General features: G+C 39.8%; 1 protein-coding gene across 1 annotated transcript in view; it reads left to right on the top strand.

The window, feature by feature from the left end:
* LOC124789561 (juvenile hormone esterase-like) overlaps positions 1-25,013 on the top strand; it is a 131,239-nt gene extending 106,226 nt beyond the window's left edge. Inside the window, exons 9-10 of the mRNA XM_047256964.1 lie at positions 3,158-3,293; positions 24,754-25,013. Coding sequence (XP_047112920.1) covers positions 3,158-3,293; positions 24,754-24,940 — 323 coding nt within the window. The 3' untranslated portion in view covers positions 24,941-25,013. The remainder of the gene's footprint in view (positions 1-3,157; positions 3,294-24,753) is intronic.
* The last annotated feature ends 2,719 nt before the right edge of the window (positions 25,014-27,732 follow it).

Here is a 27,732-nt window from a genome sequence, read left to right as displayed (position 1 = left end):
GAGTTCGAGTCTCGGTCCGGCACACAATTTTAATCGGCCTAGAAGTTTCATACTAGCCCACACTCCAATGCAGATTGTAAATCTCATTTAGGATTCTTTAATTAGATTTTAAAACTGTATCTTTAGAAATAATAACGGTAAAATATTAAAATTTGTATTTCTGTTCATTAAAAAACCAAAATAAACTTATTATTTTTCAGTGGCAAGCATATTATAGTAGAACTTTTCACATCTGTAGTGAGAACAATGGCTGGTTGACAGAGTCAACCACGCGACCACTGGTGTTACAAAAATTGATGCGACCACTCGAGGATTAAGAGAATCATAACTGGTGATGAGACGTGGGGCTACTGTTATGTTGTTGCGACCAAGGTTCAGTCTTCACAATGGGTCGGGAAAGGCTCTTCAAGACCAAAACAAGTTCGTCATGTCAGGTCAAATGTCAAAGCCATGCTGACTGTTTTCTTTGACGTTAAGGATTAGTTCATCATGAATTCATGCCACAGGAGCAAACTGTTTATCGATGGCACTATCGGGACGTGTTGCGATGCCTGCGAGAAAATCTAAGAAGGAAACGACCTGAAATGTGATTTGACAATTCATCGCTTTTGCGTCACAATCGCACCCGCACGTTCATCCCTCCTGGTGCGTGACTATTGTACGAAAAACGAAATCACTGTGCTGCTTCATCCTCCGTACTCTCCAGACATGGCCGCTGCGGACTTTATTTCCATAGTTGAAAACCTCGTTAAAATGACAAAGATTTGTGACGATAGACAAGATAAAATAAATTCGCAGACGGCGCTTCGTGCAGAGGCGTTGGGAGCTAAATATCAATTGTGAAGGAGAGTATTTCGAAGGAGAAAAGGAAAGGGTAGAAAAATCTTGTGGACGAAGTTCGGGAATTTTGTGAACAGACATCATGCATTGTCATTATTGGCTCTTAAGCAAAAGAGTTCGACGGCCAGTGCTCTAGAAGCACATAAATTTTGTGTGTATTTGTTCTGCCACACCTCCCCACACATGTAACAAGGGGTAGCTCTTAGAGAAGTCACTGCTCTGGGGAAGTAGGATTAACTCGCAGAAAAGCGCGAATATCTCAAAGTGTTTTGAATTGAATGTCTCTGAAGACGTCACATAAGTGAAAAAGTTAGATCCCTTCTTTTACATTCCTAGGTCTGGCCAGGCCATATTCGCCTTTTTTGTGCTACACAAGAGCATTTTTCAATCTGGTTTCCAACTTATACTCTATCATAATGCTGACGTTACACCGCCATAACTTGGCAAACGAAGTACATTTTTAACTCGGGCGACGACTGAGGCAGCATAGGTTTTTTCATTGTGTTTCGAACCATGTTCCTTATATAATGGAGATGGATAAAACTTCCATAAAACAACAGGGCGACAATAGATGAGATATATTTGCCCACCTTCTTACAAAATTTAAACGAGTTGCACACGTTTGAAAAACAGAAACGGTAGTGTAAGAAACTCAAAGAATCGTTTTTTTGGACGTAAAGTCCGAATGAATCTAGATTTTTGAAAGCAAGTATTCAATTTTATCGTAATAATACATTTTTTATTTTCTTGATTCACTTTAAAATGGTTCAGTGGAGTCAATTCACGTAAGAAAGAATTTTACTTGCTACATTTAGCTCGACTTTAAACCGCCGTATCTCGACAACGGTTAAAGATTATTGGTTAAAAAAATTTCGTTGTGATTTTGCCCGCATATCTATCTTCGTGCGAAGTTCGAATCGATTCGCACAAGTTTAAAGCGTAGAAGCTACACCCTTCAAAAACTTCCTAGGCGAACGTGTTTTTGTACGTAAAATCCAAACAAAGCAAGATTTTTTTAAAACGGTCGAAAATGTTCTTAGACAAGGGCCCGATGGTGAACCAAACTTGCATCATCAGACTCGCTTCACTCAAGAGTTGTTATCTCACTGGTGACGGTTTTTGCGCGTAAAATGCGAAAGGTGCAGATATAAATGGTGCCTTTATCTGATAATTAATTTCAGCTTAATTAAAATCTTTTGCAAAAGGAATTAATCAACTCGTACAATTTGTCTGGGCGTCCGCTCCGGTTCGTTGTTCAATATACTGTAACATAACTACAGTAAGACATATATTGGAATGGCTATGCAAATGGCCGCTGGTCCGGGCTAAGCCAAAAACTTTGTTCCCCATGTTTCCTAGCTCAAACAGGAACCGAGCATCAAGACCCTTTTCTGCCATATTTGCTACAGAGTTTCCACGCTTTAACGATGAAGTAACGTAATGAGATTTATAGTTTCTTGAGCATATTTGATGAAGTGTACTTCAATTAAAAAAAACTGCTGTGGCCGGGCGGTTCTAAGCGCTTCAGTCTAGAACCGCGCGACCGTTACGGTCGCAGGTTCGAATCCTGCCTCGGGCATGGATGGTTGTGATGTCCTTAGGTTAGTTAGGTTGAAGTAGTTCTAAGTGCTATGGGACTGATGACCTCAGATGCTAAGTCCAATAGTGCTCAGAGCCATTTGAACCATTTTTTAGCCGTCGGACACTGCATTGTTCATGGTGAGAAGTAATGCCTGATACTTGGTGTTCTCGGCACACTCCTGACATTTTGGACCTTGGAATTTTGAATTCCCTAACGATTCCCGAAATGGGATGTCCCATGGGTCTAGCACCAACTACCATTCCGCGTTCAACGTCTGTTAACTCCCGTCATGCAGCCATAACCACGTCGGAAACCTTATCACATGAATCACCTGAGTAAAATAGACAGCTCCAGAAATGAACTGCCCTTTTATACCTTGTGTATCCAGTACTACCGCCATCGGTATATCTGCATGTAGCTATCCCATGCCTTTTGTCACCTCATTGTATTGCTAACATATGAGGTCCATCGGTTAATTGGCATCTGTCCCGTTACTGTTAACTTCAACGATAAAGTAAGTAAAACATCACACATATTTCGTTATAGATTGAAATTATTTAAAACACACCTGAAACATTGTGGGAACGTAAATGTTCTTCACGTCTCTTGCAGGCGACACTTGTATAGCCTACTTATTCGCATTTTTGTGATAACGCGATTAAACACAAATTCTGCTCATTTTGTATAATGAAGATGTAAAAAATGATGTGACAAGCTCGTGTACAAATGTTGCAGGTGTTGCTCATGCGGAGGATTTGCTGTACTTGTTTTCGAACAACTCTTACTACATAATACCCGGTGAGAGGCCGGCGAAGGATATGGAAATAGTAAAGGCCATGACCAAACTCTGGACGAATTTTGCAAAAACTGGGTGAGTAATCGTTATGGTGTAAAGTAATGCTTACAGACTGGATTATATGCATTATAAAAAACCTTACAAGATACATGCAAATATGCATGAAAGATGTTTAGAAATGCAAAGTATTGAAATATACAAGATCAAATAAAAAATACATGGTAGCCGCTGCGTGCATTGCATCTCAAAGTCGGATCTGTGCGTATCTGTTACGATGAGAGCGCCGGCCACGCGAAAAGTCGGTACATTTAGAACGCTGATATCTACTGGTTGAAGCTAGGAGGTGAGCCTTTCTGGGCTTATTTTCTAAAACTGCAAATGGGGGATGCATGCCGTGTTTCAAGGACTGTTTCTTCTTTGCTGTTTTTTTTTATTCCACAAAAACAGTAACAAAAGTGGCTACAATGAAATGACATAAATAAGGTGACAGATAACTGCAGTCATAAATTACAGCATTCAAAGAATGAGGAATCATGTTCAGTCTTTAGCAGTAGCACGCATTTAGCACCTTCATTGTTACCTTCAACTGGTGTTGTCGGTAACCAGCGGATGCGATGCGAGTGAGACGCAGCGAAACAGTCGATATGTGCGGGACCAACTTCGAGATATAACGCACGTAGAGGGGCACGCTCAAAAAACTCCGTAATATTTTATTTAAAAAGCAGCATACAATCATCAATTTTTGGAACAGCATTAACTCTTAATTAACACTGCTGGACCAAACCATCATTTACAATTTATTTTACATTTTTCTACTATTGTAAACATAAACGACCAAATACTGTTCCAAATGTTCGGTAGTAAGATAGTGTCTTCGATCACTCAAAGCTTTTTATAAGTAGAAAAGGACCGTTCTACATCAACTGAGGTAACTGGACAATCATTGAATTTGAGTGCTATGTTGGCACTTACTGTTTCTGGTAAAAGTTCACCCGTACCATTAAAAAAACTATCAATTTGGCACAAGGGCTGAAAGACAGGGTTATTGTTTAAAATGTTTTCAAACTTTCCTTTAAGTTTTCTTGGGAATACCTCCGGCAATGAGGAGTTCACTACAATAATTTTATTCATTAACTGAACAGATTCATTCAGTGCCAAACCTTGAGTTTCAAGCTTTTTAATGCTTGTAGGTATATCGGAAAAATCATTAAAAGCCTCCTTGCACAGCCAAACTGCCAAAGCCTCTGCACTAGAGAAGTCGTTTACTACCCCTCTAATGGCCTCGAAATGTTCATTGTAAAGCAACACAGCTACGACACACGTACCCTAACGAGTTACCACTGGTTCTGGAGGTAGAGGCACATTTGGTAGATTTTCTTTGTAGGTCTTGATGCGAGCGACAGCCTTTAGAAACACTTTATTTTTGGATGAAATAAGTTTACTTACATTCACAAACGTGGAACGTACTTCTTCAGCAAGGCGATGAGCTCCATGCACAAAGCATGTCACATGAACCAAATTGGGATAAAATACTCGGAGGACTTTTCCTGCTTTGATTATATACGGAGCAGCATCTGAAATAAACACGACAACCTTTCATCTGCAGAAGAATCTGGAAATATTTTTCAAATGCCCTCATTCGCTAAATAGGAAGAAGAAGAAGGCTCGTCTTTTAAAGCACCAACAATTAAATTTGCAATGTAACGGCCACGAGGGTCTGTAGTTTCGTCAACTGAAATCCAGATAATGCTGTCCTTGAGTTCATTGCGTATTTCTTCCAGAACATTTACGTAAATTGTCGGTGTGTAATTTTTACGCAATGTTCATTCATCTGGTATATTTTGATTGAAGCAATATTTGCGCAGGAAGCCTTTGATGATAGGGTTTGTAAGTCTGTGAGGAGAAATATGGCTTGCAATGAATGCTTCACGTAGTCCATGTTAAACCGACTTTTATGGTTACCTTTGGCAAATCCCTGCTACTGCAGATTGCTGTTGTCAGGAGTTGTTGTCGTGCTCCTTTCTTCTGCATTCCTGCGATATGAAGATTTGTCTTGACATGCTGGTCTATTTGAAACTTTATTTTGCACGAAACGTTTTTCTCGTAAACTCGACAATATAAAACAGTTCCGTCACATGTAAATGTTCCATGATGGTCAGCTATCCACGAAACGACGTTTCTTTTTTTCGGGCTGCGTGGCGCACAACACGTTACACACTACACGTCGTAAACACGTTCAACTATGTATAAGTAAATGGTAAGCTAAACTGAAACAATGGACGTGCGACTAAAAGCTTGCGTAGTTTAATTTAATTGTTGCCGACGCATACGGCATGACAGCGGAGGGCATTAACCGGATCGCGGGCGCAGGAGCATTACTCTGTCTGCCTATTCCTGTTCCTCTTCTGCAATGATTTCGCTACGCAGTGGCCTCTCGGTTAGTAATTGCACGTAGTTCTAGGTCGCGGTCAATCTGTGAGACATCAAAACTAGATCGAGTTAGAGACCGCCGGTATAAATTTTTAAAATGTAGTAAACGTAGAATGAAAATATTTATTCGTCACTAGTTTCTAGTTAAAATATGCAATAACCGGTGAAAAGGAGCCAAATATGTAAATGTATAGGCAACATGCAAATGCATATAATCCGGTTTCTCGTAATGTGCAGTAGAAGATATGTTTCCTCAAATGAAACCAGACTGGCTATGACCAAAAACAGACTGTCGACGCAAGTGAACAATCTACTTGCGTGAATGAAGTGTGGCCGGGCAGGTATCCGGCAAAATTATAGAGATCTGCTCTACAATATGTCAGGCATACATAGATTACCATCGGCATGTTAATGTAAGACTGCAATACAATACGGGATGACTCACCAGTTAAGATACTCACACCATGTCTGACTTACGTGACACATTATCTAACAAAATTTTTATGCCATTCACTCAGTTTTCACAATTGCGCCTTTGATTGTACTCGTATGTACAACATCCAATCTGTACCCAAGCTCTATCTACACATGGCCACGTATCTGCATCAACTGCGGAGATGGTTGCAACGATTCGCTACTTTACATCATCAAAAAATGTGGTCGACAAGCGTTTGGTGGACTCTGTCATTGATATACGCCGTTAGGAAGAAGTCCATAGGTCTAACGCCAGGCTACCTAGGGGGCCATGGAACTGGACCACCCCTGCCAGTACATTTCATCTAGAATATCTTGTACAGTCTGCGCCCAATATGGCGGTGCACCATTTTGTTGGAAAAAGTGTACGTCTTGTCGGTGGTAAAGGAAACAACTCCAATTTATCCAGGTACTTGTCAGAGATAATTTTTGTGGGAAAAATGTCCCACTATGCGATCAACAATTAAATAACACCACATGTTCGCTTTCGGGCTGTCACCTCTTTCGTCACGGCATGCGGGTTGGTTGTGTCACAGATCCAAACATTGTGTTTGTTTACTTCACCACACACGTAGAATGTTGGTTTGTCAGAAAGTTCTGTACTATTTAGAAAATTCCCATCCTCCTGTACAGGGTGAAGAACGTCCACAGCGAACCGCGTACATTGTGGGCTAGTTTCAATGCTTGCGACAGATGCAGTTGGTATGGATATTTCCTCAAGATGACTCGACTGCAGGAGTGTCTTGGTAGTAAAGAATAAATACACTACTGGCCATTAAAACTGATACACCAAGAAGAAATGCGGATGATAAAAGGATATTCATTGGAATGTGTGTGAGTGAAATCTTATGGGACTTAACTGCTAAGGTCATCTGTCCATAAGCTTACACACTACTTAACCTAAGTTATCCTAAGGACAAACACACACACCCAAGTCCTAGGGGGGACTGGAACCTCTGCCGGAAGTATTCATTGGACAAATATATTATACTACAACTGACATGATCTTACATTTTCACTCAATTTGGATGCATAGATCCTGGGAAATCAGTACCCAGAACAACCACCTCTGACCGTAATAACGGCCTTGATATGTCTGGGCATTGAGTCAAACAGAGCTTGGATGGCGTGTACAGGCACAGCTGCCCATGCAGTTTCAAGACGATACCACAGTTCATCAAGAGTAGTGATTGGCGTATTGTGACGAACCAGTTGCTCGGCCACCATTGACCAGACGTTTTCAATTGGTTAGAGATCTGGAGAATGTGCTGGCCAGGGCAGCAGTTGAACATTTTCTGTATGCAGAAAGGCCCGTACAGGACCTGCAACACGCGGTCGTGCATTATCCTGCTGAAATGTAGGGTTTCGCAGGGATAGAATGAAGAGTAGAGCCACGGGTCGTAACACATCTGAAATGTAACGTCCAATGTTAAAAGTGCCGTCAGTGCGAACAAGAGGTGACCGAGACGTGTAACCAATGGCACCCCATACCATCAAGCCGGGTGATACGCCAGTATGGTGATGACGAATACACGCTTCCAATGTGCGTTCACCGCGATGACGCCAATCACAGATGCGACCATCATGATGCTGTAAACAGAACCTGTATTCATCCGAAAAAATGACGTTTTGCCATTCGTGTACCCGGGTTCGTCGTTGAGTACACCACCGCAGGCGCTCCGGTCTGTGATGCAGCGACAAGGGCAACTGTAGCCATGGTCTCTGAGCTGATAGTCCATGCTGCTTATAACACTCCCGTCTGCTACTGCTATACCATAACCTCGAAACTGGAGGCAATTTGCAAAACAGAATTATTTTGTTAGAGTAATAATGATATGAAGCAACAGATCAGTGTTACCCTCTGAGAGGAATTTTGTTATGTTGACCGTGTTGTAGCTAACGGAGGTGGCTTATCGGAAGTGAAAGTCAGAATTACGTAAATATTTGAACAGTACCAAACAAAATTTTGCGTAGCTGTACTGTTTATAGAATAAGGAAAACGGTCGCCAGCCTAATTAGGCAAGAGAAAGATTAACATTCTCGTTTAAGGAAGTAGATATAAGTAACTATAATGGATCAACACAACCTATACTTTGTCACACGCGAGTGCAGTAAACTCTTACACATACATATGTTTACGGTAAGATTGGAACTAACAGAGCAGCAGAAACAATTTGTAAAATTATAACAGATACCGAAACACACTATTACTTTCAGGGCTTACACAAAGTGAATGGTCTTTATAACATTACTATTAATATGCACTTCTAATACACAAGAGAGACAAACACTTAGCAAACATGAGTATATAACGTTTCACAACTGCAGCTTTCTCACTTTTACTGCAGCGAAGCACAATGTTGACAAAACTGCAAGAAACTGACTCACCTTTTAGAATTTACTACAGACAACAATGTGATCATTTGCTTTATAAGCCTCAGTCTTAAGAACTTTTAATTTTGAAGTTAGCAACAGCACTTTAATAAGCAGTTTTAATAGGAATATTTTCAGCAAACAACATTTACTTTAACTCACTCTCTTGCCACCTTAATTTTAACTTTCTTTTTACTATGTTGAAGAGGCATTAATGAGCAAAATATTGGGCTTTAATGTTCTTTTAGTAAGGACGCTCGGATATCACTTTAGCTCAAACGGAGAGGAATCTGAGACGTGTTATGATGAGGACAAAAAAAAATCAGGGTAGGTACATAAATTCAGATATAAATTACCTTATATTTGAGCAAATTAGCACATCCATTAAGCTGATCCTTCACTGTACATCATTATAGTATTACGTTACAGTGATTGTGCAACGTGGTGGCAACTGCATGTTGGTAGGTGGATTCGCAGACAGAATTGCTGCACTCTGTCATTTCTTGGTGGCGACGACAGATACAAATTCCAAAATAGTTCCAGCTATTTATCCATCCATCTGAGGCATTGGAAAGTAGCAGAAAAAGCCTCTCTCGGAACCAGCACAATATGCATCTTTTACATGGCAGTGCACAGTTTGGTAGCTCGTCCCCGGCTCGTAGCTCGTCCCCGACTGGTAGCTCGTCCCCGACTGGAGGCTCATCCCCGACTGGTAGCTCGCCTCCGACTGACTATCAGTTCTCCCTTTTCCACCTAGGCCAACCACAATTTGCGCGCGCTACACAGTTCCGTTCCCGAGGGGAACCACTAGACCTCTTATACACAGAATACTAAGAGCCCTAAGTGAGGATCAGCAATTTACATAACAATAAACAACCATTTTATACAAAACAGAACATTTACACATATAGACATTTCTACAAAAAATTATTCACACCAAATTACAATTATATACAGTAAGCTTTGTTCCCTCCAAATGGGTCAAAGCATTTAAATGAGAGATATGCTACACAGCATACAATCAAATCATGATATCAAAGTTCGTACAAAGAAAGGAGTATACAATTTTATGTTATCGACTCAAGCAAACACATTTACAGAAGCTCAATGATGTAACATTAAATGAAACAAAAGCAAAATAAAACAGTACAGCATTAGAGCTATGGTGTTACACATGCCCCATGTTTCGTTGAAGTTTCCCGTCTGGGATACTTCAAGGAAACATCCATAACACCTAAGTGGTGTTGGATGCAAAAAAAAAAAAAAATTATTCCATCTAGCTTCAGTTGGGACAAAAAAAATTTACATGTTACAGATATACAGTATACAATCTAACAACTTTATACATTTCTTCCCAAAACATTTTCAAAGTGAAGCATTTACAGTAATTTTCATCCACAGACTGGTTTAAGGAAATTAATTTTCATCATTGCACAGGATACCTTTAAGCATGTTCATTTCACACACATACAGTTCAAATAAAAGACAAACAGTACACAAAATAATCTACACATTAGTAGAATAGGTATAGCCTTAAATAAAATAATAATAATAATAAACACATAGACAACAGCACAGAACATTTTAACTCAACAAAGCACAAATTTGTCTTTCAGTTTTTTTAAAGGAATGTAAATATTCAGACACACAAGCATGTTAATGATCATAGTACATTTTGCAAGGTTCAGCAATTAATGAAATATTGAACAATTCAGTTTGCATCCACATATGCACAAATATTTACACAAAATAGCTATGAGAACTTTTTCCAACTGACTCTTTAAATACAAAAGTAACTTTTCAAGGTTTTCTCAAAACAATTAACTTTAAAGCTGCTCTTCATTAATAGCAGTCCAAAATGTTTGTTGCACATAAACGCATTAACCTATTCAGAACCTATCTTTAATCATCACTGCCGTGTTTTAAAACAGACAGTCCAAAACTTTAAGTTATTCCAAAAAACCTAGCATCAAAACATCTACGACCATTTGAATGAGAATGCATATATATTTTTTAATAAATTTTCACTGACTTCAGAAAGAATAGTCAGTTCATAACACACGGATCGAAAAAACCTAACTTCACTGCTTGCCTCAGTGCTAGCAGTCCATGTTACACATTCTGCCCACTATTGGTTTGGCAGTCTTTATAAACATTTAGGCACAAAAACACAATTTAGATTAAAAACACTAAAGAAAACACATTTTTAAATTGACACACTGCCCCATCCTCTAGGTTTGGCAGTTCATGACCACTTATCAGCTCCTTGCCCCACAATGGCAAGTCCTTTGGCTACTGCTCACATAGCATATATGGTAGTCCTCAACTTCAGGACTACAGCATTTTTATTGTTTTGTCTTGTTTTGCTGCCCAATAATATATTTTTGAGCAGTTTATTGTCATCATCTTTAAGTTATTCATCATTATGTCACATCTTTGTTACCAACTGCATTAATGGTATAAAACCTGAAACCTGTAACTTTGAAACAGTGATTAGACACTGGTAACAAAACCATTTCTTTTCAAATGACAACATCGGATAACATATACATTAATCAAGAAAAAAAATTAAATGTCATACTTGGGATCAAGTCAGGATTAAGAATTTCTTACTACTCCTTTACCATTACTTTTCCAAACACAGTTAGGTTATTACATACATCAAGATCAGGACAATAATTTCATATCTTATTGCGAGTGATTTCTGCCAACCCTTTTGGTTGCACTAGTCACATACCTCTCACATTTATTTCACATACATTAGTCAGGTTCATCTCCTCAGTTTTTGACACACACAGTTTTTCAGTATCATAATTATCCCTATTTTCAGAAAAAAACATTTACATTTAGTCATATTATGGCATTCATTTACCTTTTTTCAGTATTCTTACCTTTTCTCATCCATATTTCTCTTTCCAATTACTTCTCCTTTACAATACCCATTATATTTTCATAATTCTTGGTCATTTTCTAGTGTACCCTATTTAATTATTCATTTTCTTGTCCACAAACAATACACAGTATTCTACACTATTTTGATACTTTTCAGTTTATTCTGATAGAGAAGAAGGAAAGAAGATAGTAAAAGTTCTGAATGATGAAGAGGAAGGTTGACAGCACGAAAAGAAATGGAAGTAGTTCTGACAACGACTCGGGTCCCTGGTGCTCGTCAGGCACCTGACAATGCAAAGAGTGCATGTCCCCTGAGGCTTAAACAACCCTCATCTGAGGACATGTACCTTTAAATAAACAACATAGTGTAAACATAAGCCCTTTCTGATCTTTAAGTTTATTAGGAATTAATTATTATCTTGTAGAGTTCTTTGCACTTTCATTAAGTTACCATAAGCATCATTATTAATAAAGTTTTCAGGTTTCTCACACTACATGCCCCTATCTTCATAATTAGACTGGCAACAATAAGTATTCAATTGAAAATAAACTGTTCCTAAGCAAAGTCAAACAGTACACTACAGTAAATAAGCAACAACCTGCCCCAGGCCTCAAGATCAACGAAACACTAATTCACTTTCAGGCAACACTTAGATACAATAATAATACTAGAGTCATGCATTATATTAACAAAATATATATACATACATACTGCCCCCAGTCTCTTTATTAACAAGGCAGTCTTTTAGGGTTCATAAAACAGTCACGTAAGTCTGGTGGCTTTTTAGGCCTCCTATTTGCTACATCTTTCACTAAGCTATTCAGATCTTGCCAACGTTTTGTTTCATCAGGTGGCTTTTTAAGTCTTGGAATTTCAAAGTCTTTAGCAAGGTACAACATCTCCTGCTCTGCTATCATTTCATCAGGTGGTTCTTTTTGTTCCTGTAATTCACACTCCTTCAAAACATTTGTTAAGGCTTGCCCCAGTATAGTATCATCTGGAGGTTCCTGCAAATTATGCACCTGTGTTTCATTACTGAATAATTCATTCGGTTTTGGCCCAGTTCTATTTTCTGTATCTTGCTTTCGAAAAATTTCACTAATTTTCTCATACCCCCTTTCAGTAAATGTATATTCACTTTCGTTTGCGCCTGAAAATTCATCATCTCTGGAGTCATCACTACTCTCTTCCTCACCACTAGATTCACTTAAATACACGAGCTTTGAACAATAGGGAAACTTAGTATATTCATTCTTATCTGTATTCATGTCCCCTTCATCATCTGAACTATCACTGATTTCATTTTCGTCATCAGATTCGAGCAGGAAAGCAACCTTTAAACAGTGGAGCAGTTCAACTTCGTTTTTCGAATTATTTTCTACGCACTGCACATCGTTTGGACACGTAGGCACTTCAGTAGTGGCACTTCGGACAATTTCTGCCTTAGTTTCGTACATAATATACTCGTCATATACATTGATAACCTTCGTTTCACTGATTCCATTACTATCAGTTTCAGATAATCGTGCGAAATCCCTACCAGACCCTTCTGCATCAGAACCACAAAACACCTTTCCATCAACAATAATTTCACCTGCACTGTTTATAATGTCATGTTTACTAACGTCCTCCTTTACATCACTTTCTCCTATTATTAGTTGTGCACACGTCTTTTGCGTGGCATATTTCATCATAACCTCCCCCAAATCTACGTCTTTGACCTCATACACATCATTAACAGTACAAATATCCTCCTTTTCACTCTCATTTTCTGGCTCAATTTCATTTTGTAATAATACCTTTTCACACGATTCTGACCTTGAAAGATCATCATTGACTGACATCAATTTTTTCGATAACTCTGTTGCATTGCATTTCGATTTGTTTACTTTGTGCTACCATTTGTGCAGACATATCATCATAATACGCTGCCAATTGTTGCCCCACAGCTGCAATTTGTGTTGTAATTTGTTCAGACAACATCCTGAACAAATCCATCACATCTGGTGTCTTTTCACTTTCGGTTTCTACTGCATTTTCGTGTTCACGTCCTACGTCCCTTGCTGTTTCCGGTGATTCGAACATATCCCTCGATTCGTTAGCATAGTCATTTTCTTTAGCAACATCGTCTGTTTCATCCTGTTTAGTGTGTGCAATGTTCGTGGCTTGGATAGGTTTGTTTACGTCCGCCTGTACTCGCACGTCGCGCGTCGTGCCATTTATTGTTAAGCAGTCCAACCTGCTACCGGCTACACTCTGTTCCTGCTCGTCTGGATTTATTTCTAGTTTCCTGTCCATTTTAGTTACTATTAAGTACTATTGTCTTTTATTTTCATTTTAAGCTGAACTTTCACTATCCGTTCTGTCAAATAACGTAGAGGTTCGTGCCGCTGGACGTTTTATGTTCACTCTATGTTTGTAAAATGCTAACTACTTATAATTTTTTCCGTCTGAAGGTGCAAGTTGAACAACGTCCTGTCACGCGGCGCCACGTATAACACTCCCGTCTGCTACTTCTATACCATAACCTCGAAACTGGAGACAATTTGCAAAACAGAATTATTTTGTTAGAGTAATAATGGTATGAAGCAACAGATCAGTGTTACCCTATGAGAGGAATTTTGTTATGTTGACCGTGTTGTACCTAACGGAGATGGCTTATCGGAAGTGAAAGTCAGAATTACGTAAATATTTGAACAATACCAAACAAAATTTTGCGTAGCTGTACTGTTTATAGAATAAGGAAAACGGTCGCCAGCCTAATTAGGCAAGAGAAAGATTAACGTTCTCGTTTAAGGAAGTAGATATAAGTAACTATAACGGATCAACACAACCTATACTTTGTCACACACGAGTGCAGTGAACTCTTACACATACATATGTTTACGGTAAGATTGGAACTAACAGAGCAGCAGAAACAATTTGTAAAATTATAACAGATACCGAAACACACTATTACTTTCAGGGCTTACACAAAGTGAATGGTCTTTATAACATTACTATTAATATGCACTTCTAATACACAAGAGAGACAAACACTTAGCAAACATGAGTATATAACGTTTCACAACTGCAGCTTTCTCACTTTTACTACAGCGAAACACAATGTTGACAAAACTGCAAGAAACTGACTCACCTTTTAGAATTTACTACAGACAACAATGTGATCATTTGCTTTATAAGCCTCAGTCTTAAGAACTTTTAATTTTGAAGTTAGCAACAGCACTTTAATAAGCAGTTTTAATAGGAATATTTTCAGCAAACAACATTTACTTTAACTCACTCTCTTGCCACCTTAATTTTAACTTTCTTTTTACTATGTTGAAAAGGCATTAATGAGCAAAATATTGAGCTTTAATGTTCTTTTAGTAAGGACACTCGGATATCACTTTAGCTCAAACGGAGAGGAATCTGAGAGGTGTTATGATGAGGAAAAAAAAATCAGGGTAGGTACATAAATTCAGATATAAATTACCTTATATTTGAGCAAATTAGCACATCCATTAAGCTGATCCTTCACTGTACATCATTATAGTATTACGTTACAGTGATTGTGCAACGTGGTGGCAACTGCATGTTGGTAGGTGGATTCGCAGACAGAATTGCTGCACTCTGTCATTTCTTGGTGGCGACGACAGATACAAATTCCAGAATAGTTCCAGATATTTATCCATCCATCCAAGGCATTGGAAAGTAGCAGAAAAAGCCTCTCTCGGAACCAGCACAATATGCATCTTTTACATGGCAGTGCACAGTTTGGTAGCTCGTCCCCGACTGGAGGCTCATCCCCGACTGGTAGCTCGCCTCCGACTGACTATCTGTTCCCCCTTTTCCACCTAGGCCAACCACAATTTGCGCGCGCTACACAGTTCCGTTCCCGAGGGGAACCACTACACCTCTTATACACAGAATACTAAGAGCCCTAAGTGAGGATCAGCAATTTACATAACAATAAACAACCATTTTATACAAAACAGAACATTTACACATATAGACATTTCTACAAAAAATTATTCACACCAAATTACAATTATATACAGTAAGCTTTGTTCCCTCCAAATGGGTCAAAGCATTTAAACGAGAGATATGCTACACAGCATACAATCAAATCATGATATCAAAGTTCGTACAAAGAAAGGAGTATACAATTTTATGTTATCGACTCAAGCAAACACATTTACAGAAGCTCAATGATGTAACATTAAATGAAACAAAAGCAAAATAAAACAGTACAGCATTAGAGCTATGGTGTTACATGCTGCAGACGTCGTCGAACTGTTCGTGCATGTGGTTGTTGTCTTGCAAACGTCCCCATCTGTTGACTCAGGGATCGAGACGTGGCTGCACGATCCGTTACAGCCATGCGGATAAGATGCCTGTCATCTCGACTGCTAGTGATACTAGGCCGTTGGGATCCACCACGACGTTCTGTTTACCGTCCTGAACCCACCGATTCCATACTCTGCTAACAGTCATTGGATCTTGACCAACGCGAGCAGCAATGTCGCGATACGATAAACCGCAATTGTGTTAGGCTAAAATCCGACCTTTAACAAAGTCGGAAACGTGATGGTACGCATTTTTCCTCCTTGCACGAGGCATCACAACAACGTTTCACCAGACAACGCCGGTCAACTGCTGTTTGTGTATAAGGAATCGGTTGAAACTTTCCTCATGTCAGCACGTTGTAGGTGTCACCACCCGCGCTAACATTGTGTGTATGCTCTGAAAAGCTAATCATTTGCATATCACAGCATCTTCTTCCTGTCGGTTAAATTTTGCGTCTGTACCACGTCATCTTCGCGGTGTAGCAATTTTAATGGCCAGTAGTTTATATTAAAACCTCATGCATGATGCGTCAAATTTTTGATGTATCTCAGTGTTTGTGATGTCATATCTTTTGATGGGTTGTACAATGATGAATTTATGTAGGTACATTCTGCGGCATATGTGGCTACTGTCAGCAAAATATGTTGCGGGTAAGTTAGTAGCAAATACGTCATAATTTTAAATGTCGAGCCTGATGCTGCAGTTTTTCACTTATCTCATTTCTTAGGACGTTATGTCTCCTGTTCTATGTGTCACACAAGGATCTCATTCAGCGGCACATGTTGATACTGCCTGCAAAATGTTTTGCCAATAGAATTAGAACGAACGAAGTAACACTCGTAAACTTAAAAGTAGTGATTGTAAATTTAAATGTCGTGCATAATGCGACAGTTTTCCAAGCATCTCCGTGTTTATGACGTCATATCTGCTGAACTATGGGTGGTATCATGATATAATTTCGTAGTTCAGGGCAAAGAAATAAAAACTTTGAAGTTTGCCAGTGACATTGTAATTCTGTCAGAGACAGCAAAGAACTTGGCAGAGCAGTTAAACGGAATGGACAATGTCTTGAAAGAAGGGTGTAAGATGAATATCAACAAAAGTAAAAGAGCGAGAATGGAATGTAGCCGAATAAAATCAGATGATGCTAAGGGAATTAGATTAGGAAACGAGACACTTAAAGCAGTAGATGAGTTTTGCTATTTGGGCAGCAAAATAACTTATTATGTCCTAAGTAGAGAGGATATAAAATGTAAACTGACAATGGCAAGAAAAGAATTTCTGAAGCAGAGAAATTTGTTTACATCGAATATAGGTTTAAGTGTTAGAAAGTCGTTTCTGAAACTATTTGTATAGAGTATAGCCATACATGGATGTGAAACATGGACGATAAACGGTTTAGACGAAAAGAGAATAGAAGCTCTTGAGGTGTAGTGCTACATGAGAATATTGAAAATTGGATGGGTAGATCAGGTTACTAATGAGCATTTACTGAATAGTATTGTAGAGACAAGAAATTTGTGACGCATCTTGACCAAAAGAAGGGATCGGTTGATAGGTCACATTCTGAGACATCAGGGGGTCACCAATTTAGTATCAGAGGGAACGGGGGGGGTGGAACCGTAGAGGGAGACCACGAGATGAATACACTAAGCAGATTCTGAAGGATCTAGGTTGCAATATTTATTCGGAAATGAAGAGGCTCGCACAGGATAAAGCATCATGGAGAGCTGCATCAAACTAGTCTCCTGACTAAAGACTACAACAACAATAATAGGTACGTTTAGCGGCATTTGTGGATATTGTCTGCAAAATTTATTGCGTATAGAGTTATCACAAAGTAATAACGTCATGCTTGATTAGGCAGTATTTCACACATCTCATTGTTTACGACTTCATATCACGTCAACTTTGATAGGTAGGTGATTCTTAGCCCCACAGCGATCGTTGCCTGACAACAGGGAACATTTGAACCAAGTTAGGTTGAAATCGGTATAGTGGTTCAGGAGATGTGGAACATACACTTGTACATAAATCCATTTTTATAATACGTATGGATTCTTCGTTCTATACTGTATACACACGTAAGTAAATTTTCATTATTGGCCTCCCTTCATGATGATGCCGTTTTAATGAGCAGCAGTGTAGCAAGATGGACGTTCTGCTTCCTAGTGATCGCCAATTCAGTATGGAGCTTGAGAATGGTTTTAAAACGGGAGCTTTCAGCAATTTCTGTCCAGCATACGATTTTTGTGTGGCCAGTACATATGTGCAAAAAGCATGACACAGGGGTTCCTTATTTAAAGCGTCTGGAGAGCACAGTGAAGTGCTGATGCTAGGTTAGCACTACAAAACTTAACTATTCCATTTTTCTGCTCAATGTTTTTGCTAGCCACCTAGTCATTTTCACGAGCTTCAGCGAGCGACTGTATTACAAGTGTCTCTGTGTGAATCCCAAACGTCCAATGTTAGTTTGCTAAATCTTGTCCAGAGAAAAGAAAATGTCATCCATGCTGGTCTCAATAATACGTATAGTCATTTATGTTATGAAAACATCAGCAAATACAAAGTTTTCAGTATTTATTTATGTTACTCGTTTAATTGTAAATTTAAATATTAGTTGTTTGTCAGTCATAGCAAAGTCATAGATACAAATGTTTAGTGAATATTCCTCTGAAAGAACTAAAAAGCTGTCAAAGTACTTTTGAAATACGCTGTTAAATAATTTCAATATAAATGAAAGACAATGAGTATTTTTTGGTTGTGATAATCTTAGTGCATTATTGATATCATAGCACATGTTGCACTAAATAACTCATCTTCAATTTGAATGCGTTCTTATAATCCTGTACATTAAGATAATTCCCTTTTTTTTTACCGATCGAATCAGCACGCTTTACTCTGTAGTCAACATTTCATTTGCAGTAAAAAACAAAGTAAAGCAATAAGACCGTCAGCTATGTTTTGTAGAATTAAAGCAATACCTTTTTTAGTATGGAGACGATTTTTGTCGAAGGAAGACTACTGGATCCTAGAAATAAACTCATATTTTGGTCTTCAAATTTTCTGGCTGTCAGTGATGACAATTACATCGTTTTGCTAGATGCCTCAAATATACATTATTTAAGCTACAGTAGAATGGGAAGCATTTCAAGACTACACCAACTGTTTGATCTGTAGCTTTATGTCTAAAACATGTTAAATGGCTAGCAGTACGTCCTTTACGTCCACTAATGTGAATAAAAGAACCTCAATTAAGGAATATCACCAACACGAAAAAGTGACTTCCTTCGACCATGAAAAACATTTGAATATAATTTCTCGTTGCACTAGGCATGCAGCACTCTCATATCTATAAAACCTAGTGTATCACACAGATTTGAATATCGGCACTCAATAGCACGAATAAAGTTTCCGAAATCAGTGCTGCCATATTCAGACATATAACTACTGTATGGTTTCATTGCGTGTCTTACGTCTTACAACTACCCTGCAAGAGTTCTGTTAACTGACAGAATTAATGTCTAATGTCAGTTCCGATTTGCCCTCACTTCTAGTTATAAGCCGAACGCACCTGTTGTTTTGAATGATATATCAGACTAAAAGCTGAAGCTCACGGTACTGATCTTGCATAATAATACTTTTTTGTGAAACATAAAAACTGTGTACTTAAGTTTTTAATATGTCTGTGTTCCTCCAAGTACCGACGAAATATTCTATAAAAATGATATTGGGTTACTGATCATGCTTTACCTTGGAATCTTTCTGCAACAGCAAAAAGATAGTATTTCTTCCTGGAATGAGTTGTAGCATACGATAACTGGGATTCATTTTGTTTTTGGTTGGAAGCCTGTCATTAGAAATCCAAGTAATAACTAAGAAAAGAAGCTTCAAGTAGCATAAGTAGTTCAAAATAGTTCAGATGCCTTTGAGCACTATGGGACTTAACTTCTGCGGTCATCAGTCCCTAGAACTTAGAACTACTTAAACCTAACTAATCTAAGGACATGACACACATCCACGCCCGAGGCAGGATTCGAACCTACGACCGTAACGGTCGCGCGGTTCCAGACTGTAGCGCCTAGATCCGCTCGGCCACACTGGCCGGCACCATTAGTGGTCACAAACGAATGTAAATGTCGACTTTCCTGGTATATACCGCTGCTGAAAAGCTCCTGCGGCTACAGCCGTGTGGCAGTGATGAAATGTTGTTACATAAAGACAACCCCTGCAAGGATAATGATGTAGCACCCAGAAAGATATACCAGATGAATGTAGAATTGTTTAAAGCACTGAGCCAAGCTGACGCAGACTCAAGCGCAGTGTTGCAAGCAGAATGGCAATCAGACAGGAGAGCCGATGCTGCGGTATTGTGACACACAACTGAGGCCATTGCCACACATTGCTCGAGCGAAACATCTGAACTACCAGTCCAGCAATATGACCTCAGTGTGAAGGGAACGTAATGTAATTCTGACAGCACTGCAAGGTGCCATAATAACGTGTAAATCTTAGACAAGAATACCTTTAAGCCCCTTGACATTGCAGAAAGTATCAAGCCGAAGAGCTGAAAGCCACAACCGAGGTGTGGTGAAGACTGCTGATGAACCCAGGAAACCAGGCCACATTCAGTCTTTATCCCCAAGGCATAAAGTCACTTCTTTTGACAGACTGCTATAAATACTCAGGTTCCCAAGCTATTCTATATTCAATTTGTAGAGAACCAGATTAGAGGCAGGACCTGTAATGTGCTGACTACCATTCTCCAGATTACTATTACCTTTGACACTGCAGTCAGTCAGATTTGCTGGACTAAGCTGTTGTGAGGTGCCGACCTCTCTTCCACTGATGTGAAGACCTGCAGCCTTCTACCACCGGCTCACTGATGGTGCTTGGCACGCTATCACACTGTGCAGGGCAGGCCCTCTAGCTGATGCTGCCCCTGACTTGCATCTGTGAGCAGACACTGACATCCACGGCCTTCCTCTGGTGGAGAGCCTATGACATAGCTCTGCACCACCATCGGCGTCCTGTGCAGAGCTTCTGGAAGTTTATTGGCGTACTCCCTTCGATGTCGATGAGTGTGAGATGGTAAAAGGCCTCTTCGACCTTCTGGGCGTCATCGCTGGACAAGCAGCGTCCTCCATCAGCCGGACTGGCGGCCCTGCACTGCGCCCTCTTGCTGCGTTAGGTGCCGTGACTTCGCCGACGCCCTCCAGCGGCTGGTCAGCTGGACGCGTCAGCGGATTCCACTCCTGCGTGCTGCGTCCGCCGTCCTCCTGCTGGTACCATGGAGAAGACGATTCAATTGTAAAACCAATGCTAATGCATAATTCGCTACTGCTGTCTCATTAATGCCTAGATGGACCCTCATCACCGTGCTCCATGCTTTGTGGTCCTGCATCTTTAAGGATCACAGTACACCGACCCTTATAACTGAGGTGACATTCATACGTACGTCTCGAAATTTCATTGCTACCATCCAGCTACAAAACCGAGAGTTCTTCATCAGCATTATCAACATTTGTGGAAACTTTCGCTAGTAATTTTAAGAAGCGCAACAGTTTAGAAGTCAATATTTTTGATAAAATCTGAATGAAGCTGTGAATTTAAGTAGTTACTCACAAACATCCTGAGAGATTTCTCCCTGAGGTACTAAGTAAGCATAAACTAAAACTCATATTTATTAGTCATTTCGTTTTGAAGGGTTAGTTCAGCCTCTGAAACATTTTGTGCCATACATGTTTCGAAAAATTTATGTTGTAGGGTCTAATGTATAGGTTTTCAGTTGTATCGTTAAACTGCACACAGAATTTTTTTTCTTTTGGTCACACATGCAGCAAGCAATGGACATAGGCTCATTTTACTGTGATTAGCGATTTCTTGGCTACCTGACCTCAAAGTAAGTTGAATAATTCTTATGTGAACCAGTAAAATGATCCGTGATATTGAGAAGCAGTCTAAGCAACCAATCTTCATATGAATCTTCAGCTTGGCGAGGGATATTACATTTTCTGGAACCACATTAGTTATGTATTTTAGTTGATGCTGTTCGGCTGAATTATTGCTAGTTTTATTTCCATGACTCACTAAGAAGTGTAGATTTTCAATATAGAGTACAGTTAATTTATTAATTATTTTTCGCATACTTAGGATAAATACGACGTGCACGAAATGCCACGGCCCTGTTTCTTAATCACAGCTATTGGAGCCTCGCTTTTAGGAATTTATACAAGGAAGTCTTTACTCTTTCCTATGTAAGTAATCAGTGAGATGTAAATATTCGATACAATCTGCAATACTTTTTATTTTCTTCTATTCTGCTCCATTAACTTTATAAATCTAGTCTGCGTACAGATATTCTCTGCACAAAACTAATGCACAAAAAGCAGACTACAAGTCATTCGAAAATAGAAAGCCTTTTCCTTGCTGCATTAGTATTATCCAATTTCCAGATGCGCTTAGTGTGGTGTCACCGCCAGACACCACACTTGCTAGGTGGTAGCCCTTAAATCGGCCGCGGTCCGTTAGTATACGTCGGACCCGCGTGTCGCCTCTATCATTGATTGCAGACCGAGCGCCGCCACACGGCAGGTCTAGAGACACTTCCTAGCACTCGCCCCAGTTAGACAGCCGACTTTGCTAGCGATGGTTCACCGACAAATTACGCTCTCATTTGCCGAGACGATAGTTAGCGTAGCCTTCAGCTACGTCATTTGCTACGACCTAGCAAGGCGCCATTACCAGTTACTATTGATGCTGTAACACATGTACCGTCAAGAGCGATGTTCACCAATTATGGATTAAAGTTAAGTATTCCAGAAGGTCGTACCTTTTTTGCTAGTCTCAATTCCTTGTCCTGTTCCAGACCTCACGCCAGCCCGCGTGAGCTTAAACGCGTGCCTTTCGGCTTCCTCCTAGTGGATTGGCTGTCTTGCCAGTCCACAACAGTTAGCCCTTTATATTACAGGCCTCTTCAGTAGATTTTTCTCGAACAATATACAACATTCTTCTTATATATATATATATATATATATATATATATATATATATATATATAATGGATTTGAAACAGTTTACGCCTTAATTTTTACATAAATAAAATGTTTCTTACTATTGTTTCTTATCCGTCCTGCCAGTTTCTGTGTTTTCCCTCACGTCATTAAGGCACTCATTTCCACTTCACTTAAGAAATTTCAAAATACGGGGGTTGGAACTTTAAATAGTGGCAACTATTTATTCATATCCGATACAAAAGAGTTACATGTTTACACCTGTTAATGTCCTTCAAAGTAGTGACCAGTGTTGTGTAGAACCCGTTGCCAGCGATGTGGAAGGCGTAGTATACCGTTAGCAGAGCCCGTTCTGTTGATGCTGCGAATGGAGCGGTCTAAAGTTATTGTGATTCTCGTGTGCGACAGTGATGGTGTTATCCTAACGTATTACGTTCCTCCACGGCAGACCGTCATTGCACAGCATTACTGTTCGTTTTTGGAGCATCACCTAGGACCAGCGTTGCGAAAGGATCAGCGACACTTTTTGCGCAACCCACCCATCATTTTGCACGACAATGCGCAGGCGTATACAGCGCAAGCTGTTGCTGTTCAGTTCGGTCGATGGGACTGGGAAGTACTGTACCATCCACCATACTCCCCGGACTTAAGTCCTTGTGACTTTGATTTGATTCAAAAGATGAAGGAACCACTTCGTGGCATTCGCTTCAGAAGTTTTTCCAGAGTTTCGACAGGCAGTAGACCACTCTATTCGCATCATCAACAGAACAGGCTCTGCTAACGGTATACTACGCCTTCCACATCGCTGGCAACGGGTTCTACACAACGCTGGTGACTACTTTGAAGGCCAATAACAGGTGCAAACATGTAGCTCTTTTGTATCGGTTTTGAATAAATAGTTGCCACTATTTTAAGTTCCAACCCTCGTATATTCACACAAATTTTCGATTTTGACACTTAGTTTTGCGTCTGCTGTATGATGTGGATCACTTCACTGGTTATCTAACTGTTACGTGAGACTGAACACGACAAGTATGGTGAGTTTTCCTGGAGGAATTATTATTTATTCACTTGGCATCTGTGATCTTGTTTGTGTATATAAGCCAAGCTTTCTCCTACTCCTTTATATTCGCTATTTCTCCATGACAGTGTTTGTGTGTGTGTGTTTATAAGGATATGAGTGTTTATTGTTTATGTTTAATACATGGGTGTTAATTGTTTCAAATCCATAATTAACAAATGCAAGAACAAAACAAGATATTATTCTAGAAAAATCCATTGAAGATGAGTTTAATACATCGAAGGCGAAATACGTCTGACAGTTCCATACGACTAGTGTGTTGCATGTGATTTAATTATGAAATATTTGACGCCAGCAGGGCTTCAGACGAAACATATTGGGAAGTCTTTGAAAGATAGTTTTCATTGCCATCTGCCAGACATTTTTACGTTTCAGATTCAACCTGTACTGCTGAAGAAGCAAAGAATTGTTACGGTACACGCCTTTGCCGAAAAATTTAACGGATATTACTGTTACAGACAATTTCAGCAATCTGTGCAGAAACATTGCTTTTAAGAGATATTAATTGATTTTATTCGACCTTATTAACTGCAGCATTTGTTCAAAAATGCAAAGCATGTACATATTCTATCTGATTATGATTAAACTGGAAATCAAGCACCCCTTTAGTAACACAAATTAGAACAAGTCTTCTCGATTCTTCCGATTATCGACACTGACACGCCAAAAGGTGGCGACGAATAAAAATGACATTTATTAGTGTATATGTAAAGAGACTCACAGCATTTGTTCAGGTATTATTTCCTCTGTTGTAATCATTTTCGCTCTGCCCTATAGGACTATTCTCTCATTTCAGTTTCAAGTTTTGATTCATATTTTCAAAAGTTCAAAAATTTGGATATTTACAAATTTATTTCGACGTGGTTATCTAAAATATAGTTCAGTCTTTCAATTTGCCGAATGAGCAAAATAATTGTTTGGGTTTTATTACGCATTTTGCAGAAATCCAACACCGAACGACGAGCTGACACATTGGCCGAGAGTGACTTCAGACACTGAACCAGAGTACCTGGAAATAGGCGAGAAGCTGGAAGCGAAGAAGGGGCTACTCGAAGAGCGAATGGAATTCTGGAGATCGCTTCCACTCAGTAGGGTGCCTCAGAGAAACGTAGAAAAACAAGAACTCTAGGATAATTGTTAATTATGTAAATAGACAAGTAGTTTTTCACATCAAAGTTCAATAAACGCCCTTTACTTTAAAATGACGTTTGTCATTTAGAAAATTTGTTTTAATTTTACATTCGCCAACAAATAAAATGAGCTGAACATTTGATCCAAGTTATATTGTCTTTGAGATATAATAAGAATTACATCTCGGCTAATTACGCTATCCAAGGTGTAATATCTTAGAGATATAGTAAGGATTGCAGATAGACTAATTACGCAATCCATTGTAGTTGATCGTGGTCAAATTGCTGACAGTTCACGTTGCAGCGTAAACTTGTTGCACAAATATTTGTCATTTAACATATTAGAGATAATGTTAACTGCAGGTGCCTGTTCTCGGCGATGAATGAGGTGAAGTAGCAAATTCCTAGTGGTTTAAAACATTGACGGAATAGACGTTAATATTTACACTGATGTGATAAAAGTCGTGGGGTATCTCGTAATATCGTGTCAGACCTTTTGATCAGCGTAGCACAACAACCCAACGTGGCATGGACTCAACAAGACATTGGAAGTCCCCTGCAGAAATACTGAGGAATGCTGCTTCTACAGCCGTCCGTAATGGCGAAAGTGTTGCCGGTGCAGGATTTCGTACACGAACTGACCTCTAGATTATAGCCCAAACATGTTCTATGGAATTCATGTCGGGCGATATGGATGGTCAAATAATTCTCTCAAAGTGTCCAGAATATTATACTAACTAGTCGCTATCAGTTGTGGCCTGGTGACAGGGCGCGTTGTCACCCATCAGAATTCCACCTTTGTTTGAGAACGTGAAACCCAGGAACGGCTGCAAATGGTCTCCAAGTAGCCGAACATAACAATTTTCAGCCAATGATCGGGTCAATCTGACCAGAGGACGCTGCACATTCTATGTTAACACAGCCCTTACCATGGAGCCCCCATCAGGTTACACAGTGCATTGTTGACAACCTGGGTCCATGGCTTCGTGTGGTCTGCGCTGCACTCGAAACCTGCCACAGGGCTATTGATGGCAAATATCGCCCCACATTGATTTCTGCTGTTATTTCACACAGTGTTGCTTGTCTGTTAGAACTGAAAACACCATGCCGCTGCTGTCGATCGTTAAATGAAATCCGACATCCACTACGTTGTGCGTGGTGAGAGTTAACGCCTGAAATTTGGTGTTCTCGGCACATTCTTGACAGTGTATCTAGGAATATTGAATTTCCTAACGATTTCCGAAGTTGAATGTCTAATGCGTTTAGCTGTAGGTACCAATCAGCGTTCAGAGTTTGTTAATTCCATAATCACACTGGAAACCTTTTCACAGGAATCACCTGTGTGCAAATGACAGCTCCGCCAAGGAGTGCCCTTTTATACATTTTGCACGTGATACTACCGCCATCTGTGCATTTGCGTACAGCTATCCCATAATTTGTCACACCATTGTATACATAATCAAAATAAACAAATAAGGGTTCAGTATCCTCGCCAGCAGTCATCTATATGTAAGGAAATGAATCTGTGTGCGTCTCATGGCAGAGCAGTACGGAACGCTGTCCTGGACGGCTTATGCGAGACACTGTATGGACAGTACCAGTGATACAGGTGTTTACCTGTCGGCGGTGATGGTCTCCGCCTCACCATGTGCTCTGTTTCCATGTGCTAGTCTTCACTCGTTCGGACTGGTCGCGTTTTGCGTTTATTTCTTTGCTCGTCTCTAAGTGGTGTTCAGACTATCTGCTCTCCTGCAGACTGACTTGTAAATAGAATTTCGTTTCCTCTTCCAGGGTTCGGCTCCTCGGCTTCTTGACAAGCCACTGCCCGCTAGTATAATCAAATATCTGCCGACAGTGTATGATGGGTCAAAAAGTATAGATAAAGTTTTCATTGTCGGCATAGAAGTTAAGTACTCTTACCTTATTGTATTAGAATAGACCAAAGAGATGAATTGGAGAACTGAAATGTATGTTGGTAAAACTTTTTCTTATATGTGTTTATTTAAAAAAGTTATTGTATCAACAGCAGGATCACCGAATATAAGCGACATTACAGGTTGGGGCAGGTGGAGAAATCGGGCGTGGCAGAGCACACACTGTGTGAGATTGGCCACATAGTGAAATCCGCCAACACGGAAGTTCTCACTGTAGAGAAGATCTGTCACACCCAAATAATCAGAGAAGCTATAGGAATAAACAAACATAACACCTTCAACAAGAAAGAAGAAAGCGTCAAGGTGAAAGGATCCTGGGTTCCCACGCTGCATCGAAAGAGCTCTGCAGATAGCAAGCGGAGAACCGCACCGTAAATAACCACGTAAAAGCCCTTGGACGATGGCGCACGAAGTACATAAAATCCACGAGATCGAATCCAGTCCACAGGCACAGGCCCGACTAAGGTCAGACGTCACGTTGGTGGAGGAGACGAAGAGGAACTCGGCATCACGAGCTCACCAAATGTAGGGTAAAAACGATCTGGACTCAGATCACATGCCTGTAGTACTTCACACGGAAGAAAAACTGCAGGACACGGAACCACGCAGGATACTGAACTACAAGCGCGCGAATTGGACACTGTTCATGGAAATGCTTGATAGTCTTTTCCAGACACTCGCGAAATTAACAACAAACAACAAATTCATGAGACAGTGGAAGTTCTCACTACTGCTGTCCAAGACGCAATGTCTGACACCTCAACAATACTCGACTGCCTGCCCTAGAAAATCCTGGGCCTTATCTCAGAAAGACCGCCTCAGTAATGGTAGCGTACCAGGCATCCGTTCTATAAACT

This window comes from Schistocerca piceifrons, chromosome 3 (genome assembly GCF_021461385.2).
Source record: "Schistocerca piceifrons isolate TAMUIC-IGC-003096 chromosome 3, iqSchPice1.1, whole genome shotgun sequence".
Classification (NCBI taxonomy): Eukaryota; Metazoa; Arthropoda; class Insecta; order Orthoptera; family Acrididae; genus Schistocerca; species Schistocerca piceifrons.
The sequence above is the reverse complement of the archived record's forward strand: the minus strand, read 5'-3'. Positions and strand labels throughout refer to the sequence as shown.